Source organism: Aotus nancymaae, unplaced genomic scaffold (assembly GCF_030222135.1).
Source record: "Aotus nancymaae isolate 86718 unplaced genomic scaffold, 86718_ANA_hifiasm-v0.15.2.pri h1tg000038l, whole genome shotgun sequence".
NCBI lineage: Eukaryota > Metazoa > Chordata > Mammalia > Primates > Aotidae > Aotus > Aotus nancymaae.
The window spans coordinates 1,343,676-1,367,614 of NW_026988452.1; the positions used below are offsets into that span (position 1 = coordinate 1,343,676).

Here is a 23,939-nt window from a genome sequence, read left to right on the forward strand (position 1 = left end):
GGTGGCCAACCAGAGAGGTGGAAGGCCTTTCATGGTTGTGAGAACTTGGATTATGTACAAAGCTATGAAAACAGGATCGTGTCTGTCTTTCAAGCCGCCCAGTCTGTGGTGTTTTGTCAGCTCACCCTCAGTTGACAGTGACACAGTCACTGTTAGTGTCTCCTTTATGTTCTCTCCCCACAGCCATTCCCACCTCAGCCATCTGTTCTCTGTAGCTGTTTGTTTCAGGAAAAAGAAAGTGGGTGTTGCACGGCTCCGTCTCTGGGCTTCCCTCTCCCCTTGACATAATGAGCTTAGGGGTCCTGTGATTTCCTGAGATTTGATTTTCTTGTACAAGCCCTAAGCCCCAGTGATTGCATTAGGAGGTGGACACTTTGGAAGGTGATGGCGATTAGGTCAGATGCGGTCAGATGGGGGAGGATCCTCATGATGGGATTAATGCCTTTATAAGAAGAGACACCGAGAGCTAGCACCCTTCCTCCCTCTCTCCCTCTCTCTCTCTCTCTCTCTCTCTCCCCCTCTCTCTCCCTCCCCCTCCCCCCAACCTCCCTCTCTCTGCCACGCAAGGATACAGCAAGCAGCCCGTCTGTAAGCCAGGAAAAGAGCCCTTATCAGGACCCTACCATGCTGGCACCCTAATGTCAAATGTCCCAGTCTTCAGAACTGTGAAAAATAAATGTCCGTTGTTTAAGGCGCCAGTCCGCAGTATTTGTTACAGCACCTGAGGTGACAGTAACACAGTCACTATTGATGTCCCCTCCATGTTCCCTCTCCTGCAGCCATTCCCACCTCAGCCATCCGCTTCTCTCTCCTCTACCCGAGGGCTTTCTCTGGCTCTGCAGGAGCAGGTAGGCCTATTTGGAAGTGAGGGGAAGATAACACCTGCTGGAACAGCCCTCGACTAACGGGAAGTGGGAGTTGGTGCTCCCAGCTCTCCTTCTGGCCTCAGGTAGGCTGGCTAGGAGGCATGGTCCGAGAGGTATCTCAGAGAGTCCTCAGGGGACTGGGTCCGCAGCAGGCATCCACTCTACTCATTCTTCAGCCTTCCCTCTTGCTTCTCCAGTACTCCTGCTTCCTTGGAATCACTCCCGAGTACATTACCTGCACCCAGGTGCTGTCTCAGGCTCTGCTTTTGTAGGAACACAAACTGCGACAAGATATTCTGAAGAAATTCATCATTAGGGAAAGGAAACTCTTCCCAATGACAATAGCTACTTCCCTCTCTTCAGTCAAATAATTCCAGATACTGGCAGATGATACTGGCTATGCGAACGTTTAAAATATTCCAGGACAAATATTAGCATGTTTAATACATGTTCAGGAGAAAAAAAAAGACCCCCAAAATAAAGCATCACATTTCTGATCACAGCAAATAGCCTCCTGCCCTCTGGCAAATGGGGGTTGCTTGTAACAAGCTTAAATTCTATGAATAATAAATCAGGAGACTCTAGCATATCCCTGGAAATTCCACTAAGTTTTCTACAAATACAAAAGGGACATATGTCTTTGAGGTAGGTCTCATGACTAAAAAGTCATGTATTGAAAATATATCTGTTTCAGGGACTGATCTTAGGGGATACCTCCGCAACTCTGAACAAGATCTCACTTAAATTAATTTCACCGCAATCAGAAGGGGATTTCTAGACTCCAGAGCAGTGAACAGTCACAGATTTCCTCTCTTTCAAATGCAGCTTCTGGATATGGCGCCCTCCACTCTCCGTTCTCGGGATCAAGGCAGGAATCAGCTGCTGCATCTCACTCCATGATGGCGGATGGTGTGTGGTGGTGAGAAGAATGAAGGGCACTGCCTTTTCCATTCCTTTTCCGAGACAAGAGGATGGACTTGGGAGAAAAGTTAATTACCGTCTCACACTGGATGAGATACAAAACCTCCAAACAGGCTGAGCTCCCATACAACTTCCTTTTTCTCTATTTGGACTGAAAAGCAAAATCATTTCTCCATAACGTACATAATAGCAAGATCTGCACAGCAGAGAGCCTAACGGGGGTGTCCTCCAGCAGTGGTTTGTGTCCGTTCATTTGGGGTCTCTGCCCGGTCCTCCCCAGAGCCTCCCCCACTCTGCGTTTCTTGAAAACATGTGTGCCCGTCCGTCACTTCCATGCCTGCCGTGTGTTTTTACATTCTCTGTCTCCTCCGCTAGAATGGAAGCAGCATAACCACAGGGATCTTGTCTCTTGCCCACCTTTGAATCCCCGCAGTTCCTGAAAGATGGCTGGCGTCTTTGGGAGGATTTGACTGGAAGTGTACAGACTTGAGGGCATGTCATTTATTTGGAAGAGGAGGAAGAAATGAGACAAATAAGACGGAGAAGGAAGAAAAACCAACTAAAGAGATGTTATCAGCTGGGGCTCGGTGGCTCACACTGGTAATCCCAACACTTCGGGAGATGGAGGAGGGAGGATCACTTGAGTCTAGGAGTTTAAGATCAGCCTGGGCAACATGTGAGGCCCTATCTCTACAAAAAAACCCCAAAATATTAGCAGAGCATGATGGTGTGCACCTGTGTTCCCAGCTGCTAGGGAGGCTGAGGTGGGAAGATTGTTAAGCCAGGAGGTTGGGTTTGTGCCACTGCGCACCAGCCTGGGTGACAGAGTGAGACCATGTCTAGAGAGAGAGAGCGCTGTTATCAAGTTCACCACTACAGGCAAAGGACCTTTGAGAAGTTTTTAGAAGCTTCCAGAATGGTTCATGCAGAGAGACTGGGGTTCCCATTCCCCATTGACTGAAGATTGTCTTCGGCGGAGTTATACCCATGCCTCCAGGCTGAACCTCTGCAGGGGCTGAACTTTGAAGGAGCTAAGCAGAGAAGGGTGCTTTGGAAGCCTGAAGTGGGAGTGCTGTCTGCTGAAAACTGTCCAGCCTGGCTGCAGCTGGAGCCAGAAGCAGAGCATGGAGCTGTGGTGAAGAGCACCGAAGGCATCTGCCTCAGGAGGCATCAAGCCCACTTTATTTAGTGAACACGTGGATTATCTCCAGTGCAGATATGCACCTGGATTATAGGAACAGTGTCGGCTCCAGGCCCAACTTGCTTAAGGACGATAGAAAGCTCCCAACCTCCTCCTGGGCTGTCAATGCACAGACAATCAACCAATCCCATCCTGGGCTCATCACCCATTCCATGGCCACACCCCAATCCTGCTTTTCCTCCTGAATTCCCTGTCTTGGGTAATGCTCCACCACCCACCCTTGTCTCCCAGCTGGGAAACTCAAGGTCAGCCTCAGTCACCAAGTCCCCGTTCCCTCTACCAGTTTCCTGAGCAGCAAGACATTATTCCCTGGGAGGCTGGAATCTTTCTTCTTTTCTCTACTTTTGTCTTCTGAATGTTCTCTGATGAACACTTATTACTTGCATAATGTGTATCATGTTTCCTAATAATGAATAGGTTTCATCATGGCTTATTATCCTAAACATCAATCCACCTTGCTTGGTCCTGCTTGCCCAGCCCTGAGGCCCTCCTAACCAGCCCTCCCCTTCCAGTTCCCCTGCTCTCGGGGGCAGCTTCCGGACGGCCACCTAGCACCCCCCTCACCAACACATTTCTCCAGGATTACCTCCTACCACCTCCACTCCGTAGTCCCTGAATATCAGAATCGTGGGGAGCTGTTTGTCCACTTGCTTTCTTCAGCTCCCCTATTATATTGTCAGCTCTTGTTCCTACTGAATCCCTGGGGCCTGGCACAAAGTAAATGTTCAATAAACACGAATTAAATGGACCAAGGGCCAGGAGTCGGGTAAATGGCATGAGGTAGGGAAGTTCTGTAGAAATGGTCTCAAAGTGTTTTTGGTGGACCAGCATCTTCAACATGGCCAGGGAACTTGTTAGAAATGTGGATTCTTGGCGGGGCACAGTGGCTCACACTTGTAATCCCAGCACTTTGGGATGCCAAGGCAGGTGGATCACCTGAAGTCAGAAGTTCGAGACCAACCTGGTCAACATGGTGAAACCCCAGCTCTACTAAAAATGTAAAAATTAGCTGGGCATGGCAGTGCAGGCCTGTAATTTCAGCTGCTGGGGAGGCTGAGGCAGGAGAATTGCTTGAACCCAGGAGGCAGAGATTGCAATGAGCCAAGATTACACCACTGTACTCCAGCCTGGGCAACAGAGTGAGACTCTGTCTCAAAAAAGAAAGAAAGAAAGAAAAAAAAAACGGATTTTTGGGCCCTTCCCCAGACCTACTGAATTAGAAGCTCTGGGAGTATTTCGATAATAAGATTATGTTTCCAGATACGTCTTGCCACAATCATAAATAAGACTAGTGTTTCCAACTGAACTACACAAACCTTAGCATGTTCGTGGGGAAACCACAGGGAGTATTTAATCAGCTCTTTCAAACATGTTGCCCATAGGTTGCAGAAAGGCAGCTGTCTCTCAGAATTAGAAAGTGGAGCAGCAACCCAACCGGAGGCGTCTCCAGGCCACAGCTCCCTCTCCCCTCGCCCACTCGACCCCCACACTACCGTTGCCACAGTCCCACAGTTCCCCATTCCAGAGGGAATTCCAGGGCGGAATACAGATTCCTATTTTAAAAGAAGCGCCTCTAAATCCTTCTTGCATCTAAGACGATGGGGGAAAGACAAGGATGGGAGTGGAGGTTCTAGGGTTCAGGGATGCCTGGCGATCTCCAGGTCCCAGGCTGGGCGGCCTGGGCGCACGGAGAGGGCGGGCGAGGGGAGCGTGGTGGAGCCTTCCTTGCCAAGGCGCTGCTCATTGTGGCGCCTAGGTTTGCGGTCTGTACAATGGGGTTGGCAGTGCCTTTGCAGGGACGCGGCGAACTCCAGCACCGGCAAGCCGCCTCGAACTCAAAGGGCTTCAGGGTGTAGACAACCGAGGGGCTCCGGGTCAGCCAGCTCCGGAGCCAGAAGAGAGGGAAGGGCGCACGGCAGCCTCGGGGCCTCCCTTCCCTCCACCGGGCGGGCGAGTGATGAGGGGCGAGGGCCTCATCTGCAGGCTGCTCAGCTGAGTTCTGGGGGTCCTGGCCCGGGTATGAGCCTATGGGGCTTCAGGAAGCGGGGACGGGGATGCCGTGGTCTCCCCGAGCTCGCGGGCGTGCGGAGGGCAAGCTCCCAGGACCCTCGCCCGGGAAGGAAACACATCCCTTTCCCAACCGGATTCCTCCGAGCAGAGCCAGATGCTGTCACCCCCCCGTTTTACAGCTGGGTAAACAGAAGCCCGAGACGCCACAGCCAGCCGGGCCGGAGCCCTTTCGCTGACCCGGATCAGTAGCCCTGGGGAGCCTGGAGAACTGCAAGGGCTTTTAACAGGGCTGAGAAGAAGGTGAAGACCCCAGGCCTCCTCTCTCCCGCAAAGGAGCGCACACAGGTGTGAAGTCCCGCGCCTCGGACGGTCCGGGGTGGGGGCCGCCCCTCCCTCTCGGAATCGCGCCTTGCGGACGCTCAGCCCGGCCCCAGGTTCGCCCCCTCCCGCCCCCAGGTCTCCTTTCTGGCCCCTCTGGTCCCCAAAGCGAACCAAACTCGAAGCAGCTTCTCCATCCCCTAGGAGACGCCAGATTCCAGATTCCCACCTCCGAGAGCCCCGCCCTGGAACGTGCAGGGGTCGGCGGCAGGGAAGGGTCGGGGCGAAGCTCCTCGGACCGAGTGAGGCACGGACACGGGGCGCCCCCTCCCCGGGAGGGGTTAACCGCACCCCACTGGACCATCTCCCCTCCCCACGAGCCACCTCCAGCCTCCGCCTCTGCGCACGTGTGGCCGCCCGTCTGCGTCAGCGCTGGGGAGACACGGGACTGGCCGCCCGCGCCTGGCGGGGCTATTTAAGAGGCAGCGCCCGCCCGTTTGCCCTGAACTTGGCTCGGCGGCCGGGCTGCTCCGGTGGGAAACGCCAGGCCAGCTGCGCCCTGATCCAGAAGGTAGGTCCCTCGGTTCGTCGGCGGGGGCGCCCAGGGTCCTGTGTCTGTGAAGGATGCTGTTTCAGCTGTGTGCCCATTTCCATTTGGCTTTTCTGTTTTTCTGCGTCTTCCCTCCGAGAGCTCCAGAGACATTTCTTAAAGTCAGAAATCAGGGCTCTAGATCTGAAAGTGAGGTCTGGGTGGGCAGAGCTGCTTTAGAGCCTTTCACGCGCCCGCATCGATCTTTTTCAAGTAAGGGACGAACTATCCATTTGCTGGGATTCGCACGCAGATTGATACTTGCCGTCTGTTAACACAGCGGTGCAGGGGACTTTGCAATCTTTTCCAGTAAAATATCAGAGGGTTTTAAGACGTAAATTCATTTTCTAAATACTGCAGAAAATTTCGAGGCTTTCCGGATGGAGACTCGCGGGTGTTTTATGCGCCAGCAATCTAAAATGTAGCGGGGCTTTGGAAGCCTGAATGCTGGGCACACACTTGTGATTTTAAAACCTGCCTATGTTTTGCGTAGTGGTTTACTGCCATTTCCCACGTACGCTTTGAGGAAACTTTATAAATACTGGTTTTATTTCCTGCTCCTGCATTTTAAACGGTGCTGCTCTTTCTCGCCACTTGCTGTATTTCCATGCTGAAAGCTTGTTAGCCATCTGGAAAGACGCCTCCTTTCGCCAGCGCTCTCATTTCTCCCACGGAGTCTTCCCTTTAGGACATTTTTTCCACATATTTTTAATCTCGTGGGGTTTTATTTTTCGTCTTTCAGTTAGAAGAGAGGCACTCTACAAACACTTCCTCAAACTTTAGAAAAGCAGAAAACATTCCTTCTGCTGAACACGACAGAAAACAGGGTCCCTGGATGCGGAGTTCCCAAAGACCAGCCAGGTGCGCCCGGGCGCGCGCGCTACGGCTGGGGTCCGCGTTTGGCTATTCCGCGTGCTTGCGCCGGCCCGGCGGGTCCGGAGCGCCTGCTTGTCCTGAGCCGGCTTCTGGGTGCCCGGCCGCCGCAGGAGCTCTCGGACACCCAGCCTTTCCGTTAACGCCCCTCCTCCTTTGCTCCCTGCAGCCATGAACCGCGGAATGGGCCTGTGCGTGCTGATGGCGGTCCTGGCTGCTGGCGCCCTGACACAGCCGGTGCCTCCCGGAGAACCCGCGGGCTCCAGGCTGCAGCGGGCAGAGGAGGCGCCCCGAAGGCAGCTGAAGGCCGTGCAGAGAACGGACGGCGAGTCCCGAGCGCACCTGGGCGCCCTGCTGGCAAGATACATCCAGCAGGTCCGGAAGGGTAAGAATGCGCCTCCCCATCCCTCACCTCTGCCCTCGTTCCCAGGCTCCATGAGGACCCTCTTCTCCAGTGCCGGCCTGATGGAGGTAACCTCTCTCGGTAGGAACCAAGCAACGTGGTTTCTGGCCGTCCTTTGTAGCAATCTGAGAAGGGGTACGGAGGACTTAATTTATAAGTAAGGGGGAACCTTCTTTAAATGCTTTCTTTGAACTAATTTTTGGCACAGCGTTGCTGATTAAGTTCAACACCATTTTACCAAGCCAGTAAAAGATAATTATTAAACCCGAGGAAAGGGTTCCCAGATACACTAAAAGCCCTCTACTGAAAATGCAAAGGACCTGGGAGCCACCCAGATACCAACCCTTGGAAATCCTCTAGCAGGAAGGGGTCAGTGCTGAGAATGCCTGAGGTCTGGCTACAACCGTTTTAAAAAGCAATGACAATGTGTCCATTTCCACCAAAGCACGTCACAGAAGGAAAGAACCAGCAGCACTTTTGTGTTCTCCTTGCAATGACTTACAAATGGTTACCCAACAAGAGCGGTATTTGTTTTTCCTTTAGTGTTACAGAGATGGTCTCAGTTGTAGCAAGAGTGGAGCAAGTCGGTTTTCTCAGCATCAAAGCCTTTCTCCAGGAATAAGGTGATTCAGCAGCTCACTAGCTGAGTGGCACGCAGGCAGTCCTGACCTGAGGAGAGCTTTCCCCTAAGCTTCCTGCAATTCTTTGTGTAATTCAGAGGGAGGCCCTCTTGTGACCCATAGGAATCATACTTTGGATTGGGGCAGCTTTTTTCTCCAACTTTATCCCGAGTGACAGTAATGATGGACACTGGCTGTGGAACAGTGTGCTGAACAGCACAAACACAGCTGGACGTTAGAAGAATTCAGCAGGCCAGGCACAGTGGCTCACACCTGTCATCCCAACACTTTGGGAGGCTGAGGCAGGTGGATCACCTGAGGTCAAGAGTTTAAGACCAGCCTGACCAACATGGTGAAACCCCATCTCTACTAAAAATACAAAATTAGCTGGGCATGGTAGCGCATGCTTGTACTTCCAGCTATGTGGGAGGCTGAGGCAGGAGAATCTCTTGAACCCAGGAGGTGGAGGTTGCAGTGAGCCGAAATTGCGCCATTGCACTCCAGGCTGGGCAACAAGAGCGAAACTCCGTCTCAAAAAAAAAAAAAAAATTCAGCAAACATTGCTGGAAGGGATGTGGGAGGTGTGTTGCCTTTTCCATGAAGCTCTTACCCAACTTGTGTGCCAGGGCCTGGATTTGAACCTTAACCCCAAGCATAAGATGAAGAGCTCAGCTCTGCAGAGTTCTGTGGATTCACATGAAGGGAAGACCGGAGCTCTTTGGCCAAAGGGCTTCAGGAGGAAAGAACGCATCAATGACTGGCTGTGTTTCTTCCTATCTTTGGGAAATGGCCCCAGCCACCACCTTGTTTTGCTTTCCTGCTAATTAAACTGAAAAAGATGGGAATACTAATCAAGTGGAGAAAGTCTGGAAGCTTTTGGGCTTCTGCTGATCCTCTGCCTGAAAATAATTTAGTATCTGTCCCCAGACACGGGCTGAATTTCAGCCACAACAGTCTGAAATATCCTCGGCTTTTCATCGATCTGTGGATCTGGAACTCCCCTCGCCCAATTTAGAAAAGACCCTGTTTTTCTTCTACATAGGCTGAGGCTATCTGCAAAAAGGCCTGAAATGTGTCAAATTGACTCTTGGTTCCAAAATTGTTCTAGTCAAAAGAAAAAACAAAAGCTTATTACCAAATTATTTTCTAGAACCAACACTAGACAATGGCTCCTAGAGCGTAAATCTTAGCTGGAAAGTTCTTTCTAGTCCCTCTTCTCAGCCCCTCTCTCCCTTTGCCTTCAGCCGATTGTGCCAAGCAAACCCAGGAGGGAACAGCAATCCCTTGGAAATTTGGATGCCAATACCCAGGATCAATGCTAGCTGAAAAACAACCAGCCTCTTCTATGTGACAAACACGAGCTGGGAATAAATACTTACACATATCGATACTGCACAGTTTCTTTGAGCATTTTACATATTTTGAAATCATATCAGATTTTTGCTCCACTGTGAATGTATTAGGCTTAAAAGTTCTAAACAAGACAATGCATTCCTTGAGCAGTGCTTAAGAATTTATCATTAGGAAATGTCTGCAGTGCTTTCAATGGCCCAAGAAGAAGCAATACCACTGGAGGGCAGTGGGGAAAGCACTAGAAGCATTGAGTGTATACCTGCCCCGTGCCCAGCAGAGCTTCAGCGCTACATTTGCACTGCCTCTCACAGTACAACGGTCCTGCACAGTGAGTATACTGTAGCCATTTTGCTAGCGTGGAAGCTGAGGCTCTAGAAGCCTGGGTAACCCACACGTGGTTGCACATCTATGCAACAGCAGGGCTGAGACTCTATCCAGTCCTGCTCCCCCCAGGAGGGCCTGGATGCCCTCTGTGCTGCCTAGCCCACATTTTAAAGTGTAGAAGAGCTAAGCCCTTCAGTTGTAGCAAGAGCTGGGCAAGTCACTGTTTTCTCAGTACCAAAGCCTTTCTCCAGGAATAAGGTGATTCAGCAGCTCACTAGCTGAGTGGCCTGCAGACAGTCCTGTCCTGAGGCTAGCTTTCCCCTAAGCTGCTTGCAATTCTTTGTGATTCAGAGGGAGGCTCGCTCGTGTCTTGTGACCCAGAAGGATCAGGCTTTGATCAATTCCATACATCAGATGCAAATCCCTACTCTACGTGAGCACCGAGAAAGTGAGTGAGGACCCTGGTAAATACACATGAGGTGAGAACAGAACTGTATGTGGAATGAGGAAGTCGGGGTGCGAGATAAATACAGCTTCCATGGCCAAACTCGGTGACCCTGCTGTTAACTGAGGCTGCTTGCTCGCATTGAAGCTGTCACTTTGCTTCCATTAGATCGAAATTTGGGTAGCGCCCAGGCCTTAGAGTGGGCACTCATCATCACAGCAGGCGGGAGGATAGGTCATATTTCCATGTGACTGTGTACAGGTAACTGGGTCTGTAGGGTTTGCTGAATTCAGGGACTAATATTTCACCTGAATGATGAACAATTGAATAGCAGGGGCTGTTTTTCTTCTACATAGGCTGAGGATATCTGCAAAAAGGCCTGAAATGTGCTGACTTGACACTTTGTTCCAAAACTGGAAAGCGTTGGGGTTGGGGAGAGGCAGGATGGGGACGTCATCATGTGTTGTTACTGTTTTAAATTCGATTTGCTTAGTTTTATTACCCAGGGTAACGGCCTTTGCATTTTCATTTATGAATAAATAAGCCACAGTCTCACTCCACTCAGCCTGTGGGCAAGAGCTGGCAAGGGCAGCCTCATGCAGAAGGGTCACAGGCCAGCTGCGTTTCTGCAGCCTCATGCAGAAGGGTTACAGGAGGTGGGGACTCAATGGGAGCCCTTGAGTGGGCCTCCACTCCTCTACCCTTGAATTGGCCTGGGCTTTGTCCACGGAGGTTTCTGAAGGGCCTCTCCTAAGCCTGAGCTTGCACAGAAGGGGTTCTGCTGATGTCATACCCCAGGAGGCTACTGTCTGTGTCTCATGCCTCCAAATAAACTGCCTCTTCATGTCCCTGCTCACTCAGTGTGAGCTCTACAAAAGGGTCGCACTGTTCCTGAAGACTTAACTCCTATCCCGAAGAGCCCAATCCAGATTCAGTTATTGTATTTTGGTCAAAATTGCTGATTTAAATCACCTCTGTTATCACCTTTCTCCTGCCCTTCTTTGAGTATTACTGAGTTGCCAAGATTTTAATCTGACAATCTTTTTCTGAATATCATTTTAAAATGATATTGATTTATCATTAAAAATAAAACAATCATCTTTTCAAAGTACTTATTGATAAATGACAAAAAACTTTCTGAGTAAAACTTTCAAATTCATATTTTAAAGAGTATTTATATAGCAAAGGGACTTTCTTTTATTTTATTTATTTATTTTGACACAGAGTCGTGCTCTGTCACCCAGGCTGGAGTGCAGTGGTGCAATCTCAGCTCACTGCCACCTCCACCTCCCAAGTTCAAGCAATTCTCTGCCTCAGCCTCTTGAGTAGCTGGGATTACACCGGGCCTTCCACTGGGCCTGGCTAATTTTTGTATTTTTAGAAGAGACAAGGTTTCACTGTCTGAGCCAGATTGGTCTTGAACTCCTGACCTCGTGATTCCTCTGCCTCAGCCTCCCAAAGTGCTGGGATTACAGGCTTGAGCCACTGCACCCAGCCTATTTTTTATTTATTATTGCTGGGATAAAGGTGCAGAACGTGTAGGTTTGTTACTTAGGTATACACGTGCCATAGTGGTTTGCTGCACCCATCAACTCGTCATCTACATTAGGTATTTCTCCTAATGCTATCCCTCCCCTAGCTCCCCACTCCCCAACAGGCCCCAGCGTGTGATGTTTCCCTCCCTGTGTTCGTGTGTTCTCATGGTTCTACTCCCATTTATGAGTGAGAATATGCAGTGTTTGGTTTTCTATTCCTGTGTCAGTTTGCTGAGAATGATGGTTTCCAGCTTCATCCATGTCCCTGCAAAGGACATGAACTCATCCTTTTTTATGGCTGCATAGTATTCCATGGTGTATATGTGCCACATTTTCTCTATCTAGTCTATCATTGATGGGTATTTGGGTTGGTTCCAAGTCTTTGCTATTGTGAAGAGTGCTGCAATAGATATGCTTGTACATGTGTCTTTATAGCAGGATGATATATACTCCTTTGGGTATGTACCCAGTAATGGGATTGCTGGGTCAAATGGTATTTCTGGTTCTAGATCCTTGAGGAATCACAATACTGTCTTCCACAATGGTTGAACTAGTTTACACTCCCACCAACAATTTTATTTTAACCATTCCAACATCTATTGTTAATTGTGCTACCTTAATAACAAGAGCTCTCCAGGAGTCAGGGATGTTGATGGACATTAAGGGGTGAATTTAGGAACATAAGGACTGGGAAATCTTTGCTTAGTTTCAGCAGAGGCCATCTACAGGAGGAAAACACCCACCCACAAAATGGAAGAAAAGGTAGGGAGACTCAGGAAAATCTAGGCAAGTCCCTAGCCTGCAAGGCTGGAGAAAATGAGTCCATCTAAAAACTTGCAGAACGCAAAGCACACCCCTAACTTGTAAACAGTGTCCTCTCTGCAGTTACACAGACATAGGTCCTTCTCCTCCCTCAGATTTTGGTCCATCAATTCCACTACTTTGACAGCTCTTTGATCCTTGAAAGTAGGTGTCTATTATATTATGTCTGGCTTTTTCCATTGCTCTCCTTCACAAATTGAACTAGAGATGCTCTTAGATGCAATGTCCCTGTCTGCTTCCTCCCCGCCCCTTGCAGCTCCTTCTGGACGAATGTCTGTCGTTAAGAACCTGCAGAACCTGGACCCCAGCCACAGGATAAGCGACCGGGACTATATGGGCTGGATGGATTTTGGCCGGCGCAGTGCCGAGGAATATGAGTACCCCTCCTAGATGATGCGGCCTCTGCCAGCCCAACAGGAAGCAACCTCCCAGCGCAGAGGAGGCAGAATGAGAAAACAATCACACTCGTAACTCATTGTCTGTGGAGTCTGCCATTGTATGTATCTATTTATTAAGCTCTCAATGTGAAAAATGTGTCTGTAAGATTGTCCAGTGCAGCCACACACCTCAGCAGAATTGTGCAAATGGAAGACGAAATGTTTTCTTCATCTGTGACTCCTGGTCTGAAAATGTTGTTACGCTATTAAAGTGATTTCATTCTGCCCTGTCCTTCCCTGTGTCTACTGAGGGTAAAGGGCTCCATTTGGTCCTCAGAACGTGCAAGGAGGGAAGCCTGATAGATGCTACATCAGGACAAATCCTTGTAGTAGATGTCCCCAGAAACGGCTTGGGAAATGAAGCTCAGGCCTGGAGCTGACTTTGCTGCAGGCCGGGTGGACAGTGAAAGGGTCATCTTTAGGCAGCTCCAGACCCCCGGCCTGGTCACACTGACCCCCGATCTTGTTTGCCAGTCCTACTCCCACCAGGGTTTCCTTGGGGTTCTCTTGGCCTTTAAACAAATTACACGCAGTAGCTGGCAGTGGTTGGGATACATTTGAGCCCCCATGGCTCTGTGGCACAGAGGTTATCATCCTTCCTTTACAGATGAGGAAGCAGGCTCTCAAGAGTGAAGGTGGCTGACCCATATGCCCCTTCACTTCTGTTTCACTTCAGTGCTAATGAGATTCAGACGGGAGGGCGTAAGCTCCTGGGCTGGCAGGCCCTTCATCACTGCAGCACTTCTCCAGCTGAGTGCACAGGAATCAACCCTCGGGGAATCTGTTAAACTGCACGTTCTGATTCAGCAAGTCTGGGCAGGAGCCTGAGCAAGCTCCCAGGTGACATCAGTGCTGCTGGTTGCGGAGAAGAGCCTGTAATTGTTTTTCCTTGAGCCCCGCTGTGTGTTGGAGTTGGTGGGACTTCAAAATGCTGGGGGGACGCTGGTAGTTACACAGAACAGAAGCCAATCTGTCTGTGGGTTCTCTGCAGGAATCAGTGGGGGGAACTGGTCCAAAGCGACACCCAGGGATGATCCAGTTCTCAGCACCCACAGTGCAGCCTTCCTGTGCCTCCTGCTGAGGCCTCCGAGACCCTCCCAGCCTTGTCCAGCAGAGGCCCCCGAGACCCTCCCATCCTCGTCCTGCTGAGGCCCCCGAGACCCTCCCATCCTCGTCCTGCTGAGGCCCCCGAGACCCTCCCATCCTCGTCCTGCTGAGGCCCCCGAGACCCTCCCATCCTCGTCCAGCAGAGGTCCCCGAGACCCTCCCATCCTCGTCCAGCAGAGGCCCCCGAGACCCTCCCATCCTCGTCCTGCTGAGACCCCCGAGACCCTCCCATCCTCGTCCAGCAGAGGCCCCCGAGACCCTCCCATCCTCGTCCAGCAGAGGCCCCGGGTGCCAGTGGAGCAGACCCCAGCAGCCCCCAAGGGAAAGACATTGAAAACAATATGGGAAATCTGAAACCTTACCCAGCCCAGCACCACCCACTGCTGGCACTCAGTGCCACCCTTTTTAGTGTTGGGGATAGGGCGCTGGGACGGAGCCCCAGGAAGACTTGGTCAGTACAGTTCTTTCACTTGAGCTGAAGCTGCGATTCAGTGTAAAACTTACTCCAAATACGTAGCACCATATCAGTCCCTCCTGAGGTACTGTCTCATTCAGTCCCTGCAATTGTTCTCCAAGACTGAAGACTGCCTCCTAGCTTAGGTATCCAACCCCCATTCAGTCCAAAATACCCAGATGCCTCTCCCCTTGCAAAAATCACTAGTTTTATGGGTGTGTAGGGGTTATGTGCCCTTGTGTGTGTCGTGTGTGTGTGTGTACTGTTTATTGGGGATGGGGGATGAATGAAGGACTTGGAATTTCATATAGAATCAGCAGTGGGGAATGGATGGTGAAAGTCTGATCTAAATTACTGATTGATGAATCATCAAGGAGGTAGGTGTTAAAATATCACTTTCAAAGGTAAAGTCATGACTCATACAACACAAAATGAACATATGTCAAAGATATCATTTCACTCTTCAATTAATAAAGGAACCAGTAAGATGCCACAATCATTTCAAAGCAGAATCTGAAGGAGAGACATGTAGCCAGGAATGCCAACAGAGAGGAAACGGGTTCACATCCACAGGTCAAGAAAATACACTGTCTGGAATGATCTGTTATCCACAACACAAGTTAGTTGTGTCATTAGAGGACAATATTCACTTATGTTTCTTTAAGTTTTGTTTTGTTTTTTTGAGGCAGGTTCTCGGCTCTGTTGCCCAGGCAAGAGCACAGTGGCACAATCACAGCTCACTGCAACTTCGGCCTCCCAGGCTCAAGCGATCCTCCCACCTCAGCCTCCCAAGTAGCTGACACTACAGGTGTGTGCACCACTCCCAGCTAATTTTTGTACTTTTTAGAGAGACAGGGCTTTGCCATGTTGCTCAGGCTGGTCTCAGACTCCTGAGCTCAAGCGATCCACCCACCTTGGCCTTGCAAAGTGCTGGGATTTACAGGCGTGAGCCACCGCACTTACGTTTTGATAAGCAGGAATTGTTGGCATTTCTCTTCGTTTTCCAGGGATTATAAATCACCGAGTCAAAGACACAGACCCCAGCCCCATCACATGGCTGCCTAGCGTTCCACTGAAAGGACACCCGGTCATCCCCTCTGCCCACTTCCAGGCCTTTCACAGCTTTTTCTAATTGAGGAAAGCGAAAGGAAAGTGACCCCGGCCTCCCCTTGCCTGCTGTACAGTCTCGCGAGCGTCAGCCCAGGAAACAGTCCCGCTCCTGTGAGTGAATCATGATTCCACTCCTCCAAGAGGAAACGAGCTCGGGGAGGTGAAATGGCTTGCAGGTTCACATGCTGCCCACAAATGGCAGTGCCAAGATGGAAGCGGCTGGCTCTGGAACTTCTCTATGAAAGGACTTAGAGCCACCATCTGGCAGAGAAGGGCCTCCGAGCCGTGTCTGGAAGCCGCACCTATACAATGAAGCCGTGGACTCAGCGTGTGTGCTCATGTGTGGAGTCTTGGTGGGGGCCTGATGGAGCTTGCTGGGCAGGGGAGCAGAGAGCTAAAGGCCTGTTCCCCCAATGTTTTCAGTGCCACCCCGGATTTAGGACAGCACCTTCTAACTGCGGGGGCCCTGCTCTGACCTCTGTTCCATCTGCTGTTGCAGGGTCCCTGGAACCAGGACATGAACTCAGGCCTTCGTCAGCCGCTTCTCAGGGGATCACATCAGGCTTCTGCAACTAGGCTGAGCAACTCACACAGAGAAGCCAGCCGCTCCTAACCTCCAAAGAGGCCTGAAGTCACACAACCGCAAAGCCATGCCCTCCTCCTCCTCCTCCACCCAGCTGTGTGATCCCAGGCAAGCTCATGCCCAGTCTTTTCCCCCTCTATCCATCCTCCCCTCACTGACCCCCCTTTTCCTGCTAGCTGTCTTTCTGGAATCCCTTGGGATTGCAGGAACTCCACCCAGGCCACACCCTCTACAGCTACTCCTGCTGTTGCGTCCTCAGCTCTGCCGATTAAGGGTGCTCGGAAGTTTCATTTTTGTTGATCCACCGGAATTTAAAAGCTGGAGAGAGCAATGGCTGTGACTTTAGCTCAGCCCACACCCTATCCTGTCCCCAGGGCTGGAGTGCAGTGGCACGATCTCAGCTCTCGGCAACCTCTGCCTCCTGGGTTCAAGCGATTCTCCTGCCTCAGCCTCCCGAGTAGCTGGGATTGCAGGCACCTGCCACCACGCCTGGCTTTTTTTTTTTTTTTTTAAATTTAGAGACAGGGTTTCACCATGTTGGTCAGGCTGTCTCGAACTCCTGACCTCAGGCGATCTGCCAGCCTCGGCTTCCCAAAGTGCTGGGATTACAGGCGTGAGCCCCATGCCCGGCCACTCCCATTTTACAGATAAACTTACCCAAGATCACACAATGAATGACAGAACTGCCTGGTAGTCCCTGCGTTTGCTGAGACCTCCGGACCTTTGCTTAGGAGATCTGACCTGCTCTGACCCGCAATTGCTAACATCTCCATATGGCCAGCAGCCAGTGGGTGGACAGGATTCACTCTCCCAAGATTTGCGTCACCAAAACCAGGCTGTAAGACGTCTGCCCCACAAAGGAGGGAATGAACCCAAATGGAGTCTTTGCTCTCAGGCTCAGCCAAACCCAGGGAAAAGGAACGGAGGGTGGAAGAAAGTCTGTGTTCATTCTTTCTTTTAACATAGAACCACAAAAAACACGCCCTCCACCCCCACCTTTTTCTGTTGACTTTGGTTTGAAGAGACAAAGGAAAGAATCCTGATCACTTTGCTAGATTTCCGGGGACTGGGAATATTTTTTTTCCAGCTCCTTCGAATTATTGCTAGTCCTGAAACTAAATAAAGTAGAAGTCAAACAGAAAGAGAGAAAATCGTTGCCTCACTAATTTCCCCTGGGTTCTAGGTTCTGAAAACATCGATCACCAGATATTAAAATGATCGGTTTGCGGCTGCCTCCTGCTCTGATCCAGATCGGGGGTCCCAGATGAGAGAGCACCTGCCCTGGACTCCGCACCATCCCCCAGGCCCACGCCGGATGGACGTCCCCCAGACAGCTCATCATCACCCCCACCTCCCTGCCTTCGCCTCATCACCACCCTCCGCACTGCTTTCACTCCAGCCTCACTGCCTTCCTTACTCTTCCCGGAAAACACGAAACTCACTCCTCACTCAGAGCCTTTGCACCGCCGTCCCCTCTGCCCGGCTTACTCTCCTTCCAAAAGCATGGCTGGATTCTCAGCTCATTCAACCCCAAAATTACCTGCTCAAAGAGGCGCTCCTGACCATCGCCTCTGAAAAGGCTTCTCTGAACTGGGCACAATGGCCCATGCCTAAGGTCCCAGCTACTCGGGAGACTGAGGTGGGAGGATCACTTGAGCCACAAAGTTCAAGTCCAACCTTGGGTAAGCAACATATGGAGACATTATTTCAAAAAAAAGAAAAAAAGATTCTAAAGAAAAAAAAGGTCCTCCATTACCCTCTCTCCCCTTCCCTGCTTTGCTTTTCTTCGAATGCTTATCATCTCTTGGAATTACGTTGTATATGTATTTATTCATTGATTCTGTCTCACCAATGAATACAGAACACCAATGTCCTGTCAACTCGATTAGGGCAGGGAGTTTTGCCTGCTGTGTTTAACTGCTATGTTTCTAACACCTACTACAGGGTTGGCACATAGTAGTTACTCAGCAAATACTCCCTTAATTCATTCATTCATTCATTAATCAGGAAGGGAAACACGTGTCAGGATCCCTGCTACTCAGGTCACAGATTGGTGTTAGAGGCAGTTTCATCAGACATTTGCTTTAAAAATCAGAGAAGTAAAGCAGGCTCAGTGACACGGCCAAGTCCCCCAAGGGAGGCATACCCTGGAAAACAGAGCAGTCACACAGAGACGGCTGGCCGTGTTCCCGGCATCCAGGGAGAGTGGTGGCACGCACCAAAGTACACCCACCCCAAGCACGCGCACATTCACACACAGGCACGTCCAGCCCTATTTCTTTTGCTGCAATTAAAATCCAGAAAGGCTTGGCAATCTCAAAGAAGAAAAAAGAGGAACACTGATGATGTTCATCGCACTTACTCAGAGTATTAGAGAAGGGGAAGCAACCTGCGTGTCCTCCAGTGAGGGAGCTGTGAAGGAAATTAATGTACATCGAGTCAGGTGATGTGCATCCATTTAATCAAGCAGTTATTTAAGTGATGAGTATGAGGACAACGTAGAAACATTGAAAATAATCGTGACCCATGTAAAGTGGAATATTAAGTTTATTTTCCAATGAATGGGATTATGTGAAACTGATGACAGTCATGCTAGGGTTGTAGGATCACAGGGGTTTTTCTTTTCTCTTCTCCAAATTACTTGTAACATCTGTTGATTGTCCTTCTAACAACTGTAGCGCATGTTCTCTAGGCTGTGCGGGTCTACAGCAAGGCGCGGAGTCGTAAGAACAGCCACAGAATTGGCTCTTCAGCCACTTCCTTTCCAAGGAAACAACCCGAGTGTCCTCAGAGGATTTCGCTGGTCCCCGAGGTTGTGTGTGGCCACCTACAGTGTCCACCCTCTCCAGTTCCTCAATTCTCTCTTACTAAATCCATGAAGCCCCCCGAAAATATCACCTCTGCTGGTGGAAATGAGCATTCCATCTGCTGTGCACACCCGCAGGCTTTGGACCAGCGTCTAGCGCCTTCTGGTGCCTTCCGCGTCAGTGTGGGAGCCTAGGCCACACTGCTACCACTTTGTTCTCACCTCCCTGGGTCTCAGCAGCACCGTGAGGGACCTGGATGCCACGGGAACCTCTCTGATAAGCAGTTATTGCCAAAGAGACCGGTTGCCCCAACCAAGTGACTAGGCTGCCACCCCTCAAAGTGGAAGTCCTTTTTCTGCTCAAAGGTTTCCAGAAACACCATTTGTATGTCTGAAATCTCTGCGTTTGCCGTACGCATAGACAATGACAGACTGAGTCACAATGGTAGGGTAGTCCACGCTTTACAGGGGTGGCAACCTTGAGGCTCGACAAGGTAGGGATAATACAGAAGGGCCACAGGTTCAGCTGCTGGGATGGAACCAGGGCATGCCCTCCATCAGCAGAGCTGCATCAGTTCTTTTAGAGCAGGTTTGCGTCTATGAATTCTTTTAGTTTTCCTTCAGCTGAGAATGTCTTTATTTTGCCTTCATCCCTAAAGGATATTTTTGCTGGGTTTTGAATTCTCAGTTAACAGTTATGCTTTTTTTCAGCACTTTATAAATACTGTATCACAGGCTTGGACTGGTGGCTCACACTGTAATCCCAGCATTCTGAGAAGCTGAGGCAAATAGATTGCTTGAGCTCAGGAGTTCAAGACCAGCCTGGTGACATGGTGAAACCCAGTCTCTACAGAAAATACCAAAATTATCTAGGTATGGTGGTGCCTGTGCCTGTAGTCCCAGCTACTTGGGGTGTTGAGGCAAGAGGATCACTTGAGCCTGTCCTGAGCCGCAATCGCACCACTGTACTCCAGTCTGCACAACAGAGTGAGGCCCTCTCTTAAAAAATAAATACATACGCACAGAAGTAAAATACTGTCTCACTTCCTCTGGCCTCCATGGTTTCTGAGGAGAAATCTGCAGCCATTCACATCATTGTGCCTCTGCAGACACCAAGTCGTTTTTCTCTGGCTGCTTTCAAGACTTTTCCTTTGTCTCCGGCTTTCAGTCGTGATTATGGTGTGTCTGGATGTAGATTTCTTTGTGGTTCTCCTGTCTGGAGTTCATTCAAGTCTTGAATGCGTAAGTTTATATCTTTCACCAAACTTGGGACATTTTAAGAACGTTATTTAATGTTTTTCAGCGTCACTGTCCTTCCTCCTCCTTTCTGGGATCCGCATGACATAAATGGTAGACCTTCTGCTGTTGCGCATGTGAGAGGGGCTCTGCTCTTTTTCATTCTATTTTTTGTCTCTGCGGTCTACAATGGATAGTTTATATTTATCTATATTTAAGTTCACCGACTTTTTATTCCATTGTTTCCGTTCTGCTAACGAGTCCACCAATGAGTTTCTTGATCTGGTTCTCGTATTTCTAAGTTCTCAAATTTCTACTTATATCTTCTATTTCCTTGCTAAGATTTTCTATATTAATGTCAAGAATGTTTGCAGTTGTTCATTTGAGCACTTCTACGACAGCTGCTTTAAAGCGTTTGTCTATTAGTTCCAGCATCTGTGAAATCTCACCACTTGTGTCTGTGGATTGTCTTTCCAAAGAAAATTGGGGTGGGATCGGGAACAGCTGGGGAACGACACAGAACCTGCAATGCACAGTGCGGGGATGAAGGAGAAGGTGACCTAAAGTGTTGCGGTTCTTTGTATACTCAGTATTTTTTTTTATTTTATCCTGGATGACTTGAATATTATATAATGAAACTCTGGTTCTTGTTTAAATATCATGAAAAATGTTGTTATTTTGTTTCAGCAGGTGATGGACACGGTTAGGCTCAGTCTGCAGATCAAACTCACCTTCTAAGCACCGTGACGTCAACGTCCACTCAGTTTTCAAACTGCTTTTTGTTGTCCTTTCAGGTGCGCACCACCCAGAAGCCAGTCTGGGAACGAGGTGATGACCTGTCTGTTACTTCCGTTCTCAGTCTTTGGTGTGCTCACTAGAACCAGATCCAAACATGTTGGCTTGGGAGTGAGCCCTGGAATTCATAAACAACTGCATGGAGTCACCTCCCTGAGCTCCGCCCTCTCTGCAATCTCCCCGGTACTCTCAGTCCCCAAGGCTCCCCTTCGTGGTCCTCCACCCCAAGTTGGGGTTCTGGTCACTCTGTTCTACACACGTCTATGTTTGTAGCCCTTGTTCAGGTCCAAGTGAAAGGAGAACAGAGAGAGAGAAAAGCATCAATGGAAGTTAGTCTCACCCGCTACGTGATCACAGTTCTTCTGAACAAAGAATAAGTCTACCCACCTCAGACTCTGGGCTCCTGCCAGTCCTGTTACTGACTGCTGTCGCTGCAGGTGTGGGTTCGCCCAGGTCCTGTGGCATGAGAAACAGAAAGAGAAGAAATGTTTAAAAAAAGCAGAGAGGGCAAGGATGGTTGTGTTCTCTCTGGGCATTAGGAGTTCCTCTTTTCCCTCCTTGGGCCAAAACTGAAGAACGTCTCCTGCAGCTGTCTGGCCCAGAGCCCACTTCCAGCTTCTAGCTCTGCTAAGTTCAAACCAAGGGATACAAGAGCTGGGAAAGTGATACTCACTACTGCTTTGATGTGCTTCACATTCTGTGTTCTTCACCAATATGCCTTCTGCTGTTTTCACTGTCCTCAAATAGCTGTCGTAAACTTGTCCAACAGGAAGGATGGGTGAAGGCACTTAGTCCGTCTTACCTGGAACCAGAACACCAGTGCTCTTAAACGTAGAAATTTCACAATCAAATCCCACCTTCTTCTGAAAATCTGGCACTGACGAGCCTTCATTTCTGCACAGTGGCAATGTGGAGGCCGACACGTGGCTGCCCCTCTAGACAGGCCAGCTCACACATTTGTGTGATATTTGCAGCACGTGGGTACCACTCAGCCTCAGCCATGCAGCTTGCCTCTTGGATCATTAGATCTTTCTGTGGCCAGCTCTTTCCTGCCTCCCCAGCCTCTGGCCCAAGTTCATCTCTCCAAGCCCTGGCTGGAGCCTCTTCTACCCTGATTCACCCCCTCTTGGGGTCCTTGCTTTGATCTTCTGTCCACTCCCCTCCTTTCTCTCTCTTTTTTTTTTTTTTTTTTTGAGACAGAGTCTTCCTCTGTTGCCAGGCTGAAGTGCAGTGGTGCGATCTCAGCTCACTGCAACCTCCGCCTCCTGGGTTCAAGCGATTCCCCTGCCTCAGCCTCCTGAGTAGCTGGGACCACAGGTGCGCACCACCTGCCTGGCTAATTTTTTGCATTTTAGTAGAGACAGGATGTCTCTTTTACGTTGGCCAGGATGGTCTCGATCGCCTGACCTCATCATCCGCCCGCCCCGGCCTCCCAAAGTGCTGGGATTACAGGTGTGAGCCACCGTGCCCAGCCCCCCTGTCCCCTTTTCTTTGGCTTCTCTCCCTCCTGCTATTCACCCAAGACCTCAGCCCAATCTGAGCAATTAGGTCCACCTGCCACCTACCTTGGAAAAAGACACCAGCCACAGCCTTCAGAGCCTGCCCCTGCCTTTTCTCAGCTTGCCAGGGCCTGGCAATTTCTGCGGGAACTCTAGTATCTTGATGAAATATTATGTCAAGAGGTACTGAAATGTTAAGACCCAGTAATTCGGCTGGGCGCGGTGGCTCATGCCTGTAATCCCAGCACTTTGGGAGGCCGAGGCAGGTGGATCACGAGGTCAGGAGATCGAGACCATCCTGGCTAACATGATGACACCCCGTCTCTACTAAAAATACAAAAAATTATCTGGGCATGGTGGTGTACGCCTGTAGTCTCAGCTACTTGGGAGGCTGAGGCAGGCGAATCGCTTGAACCCAGGAGGTGGAGCTTGCAGTGAGTTGAGATCGCGCCACTACACCCAGCCTGGGCAATAGACTCCAAAAAAAGAAAAAGAAAAAGACCCAGTAATTCAGGCATCAGGCTCTTCTCTAAGAATGGGTGTTTTATTTTCTTAATTTTGGATTCTTTCATATATATGATTTCCAAGACGCTTCTGGCTTTGGAAAATCTCCAGAGATTTTCCAACCGAATGAAACCTGGGTGTCAGTGAAGTTTTTCACATGCAGTAACTAACCTAACTGGAAAAATTGTCAGTTCTACCCTTACAGAAGACGACAGCACCCTCAAGCGGAAGTTTTACAGAACACTCCTCAGGGTGCCAGCTTCTCTCTGTTGCAGGTTTTAGCTGTGCAGTATTTCACCCTCATCCATGGGGGATGCATTCCAGACACCCAGTGCATGTGTGAAACTGCGGATGGTGCTGAGCCTTAGAGATCCTGTGTTTTTCAGATCTGATAACAGAAACAGCTACTGAGTAGCTAATGAGTGGGTAGCATATACACGTGGGTCTCAGTGGACAAAGAGAGGATCCGTCTCCCAGGCAGGACGGAGCAGGCGGGCACAAGCTTTCATTCCACTACTCAAAACATTGCTCAATTTAAAACTTATGAATTGTTTATTTCTGGGATTCTCCTTTCAATGTCCTGAGACCACAGCTGACCGTGGGTCACTGAAATCACAGAAAGCTAAGTTGCAGGTAATAGAGGACTACTGTATACGCACTGAAACCTACCAGATTCTGATCTATTTCTTCCTGCCACCTGTAAGGGTTCTTGGGTTCTTGCCGAGTTTAAAAGGGAGAAACTGAGGCCAGCACAAGAAGATCCAATGCGAATTTATTCCGCTCCCGGGCGACGTTCCACAGTTCGACAGGAGGGTCCGGGGAAGTCACACGGACTCCGCTCAGATGTGGGGTTTTATAGGGAGTGGAGGCGTTTGATTGGTTGTGGGAGAGCAGGACGTGGACGTACAAGCTGCTATTGGCAGGTAGGCGGGATTTCCGGCGAGCGGGCAGCCCATGGGGAGTGGGGCCCGGACGGGACAGAATACTATCGGGCAGGTCCTGGTGGGGCTTCCTTTAAATTTTGGCGGGGTTCTTTAACGGAGAGCTAGGTGCTGTGTGAGAGGGGGTGGGCGTGTCTGAGCGCCCGGCGAGGGAGAGGGGGCGTGTCCGAGCTCCCGGCGAGGGGTT

General features: G+C 50.0%; 1 protein-coding gene, 1 long non-coding RNA gene and 1 pseudogene across 5 annotated transcripts; 1 reads left to right on the top strand and 2 right to left on the bottom strand.

Annotated features, from left to right (window-relative positions):
* LOC135268156 (sal-like protein 4) overlaps window positions 1-5,680 on the bottom strand; it is a 48,435-nt pseudogene extending 42,755 nt beyond the window's left edge.
* Window positions 5,681-5,811: 131 nt separating this feature from the next.
* CCK (cholecystokinin) lies at window positions 5,812-12,942 on the top strand. 2 transcript variants are annotated; one of them, XM_012460127.3, is made up of 3 exons: window positions 5,812-5,887; window positions 6,948-7,163; window positions 12,537-12,942. In XM_012460127.3, exons 2-3 carry the CDS (start codon window positions 6,950-6,952, stop codon window positions 12,668-12,670), a joined length of 348 nt encoding a protein of 115 aa, XP_012315550.1. In that variant the 5' UTR covers window positions 5,812-5,887; window positions 6,948-6,949; the 3' UTR covers window positions 12,671-12,942. The 2 variants fall into 2 exon arrangements, with proteins under 2 accessions (XP_012315550.1, XP_012315551.1); XM_012460128.3 differs by lacking the exon at window positions 5,812-5,887 and adding an exon at window positions 6,418-6,766.
* Window positions 12,943-17,356: 4,414 nt separating this feature from the next.
* LOC105722527 (uncharacterized) lies at window positions 17,357-23,598 on the bottom strand. Of its 3 annotated transcripts, XR_010345766.1 has the most exons (5): window positions 23,481-23,598; window positions 21,482-21,610; window positions 21,196-21,264; window positions 20,745-20,926; window positions 17,357-18,383 (listed from the first exon to the last, which is right to left on the bottom strand). It is a non-coding gene; the product is annotated as an uncharacterized LOC105722527 (long non-coding RNA). The 3 variants fall into 3 exon arrangements; XR_001108595.2 differs by lacking the exon at window positions 17,357-18,383 and having other exon boundaries at window positions 18,425-20,926; XR_001108596.2 differs by lacking the exon at window positions 17,357-18,383 and having other exon boundaries at window positions 18,425-21,083.
* Between the last annotated feature and the right edge of the window lie 341 nt (window positions 23,599-23,939).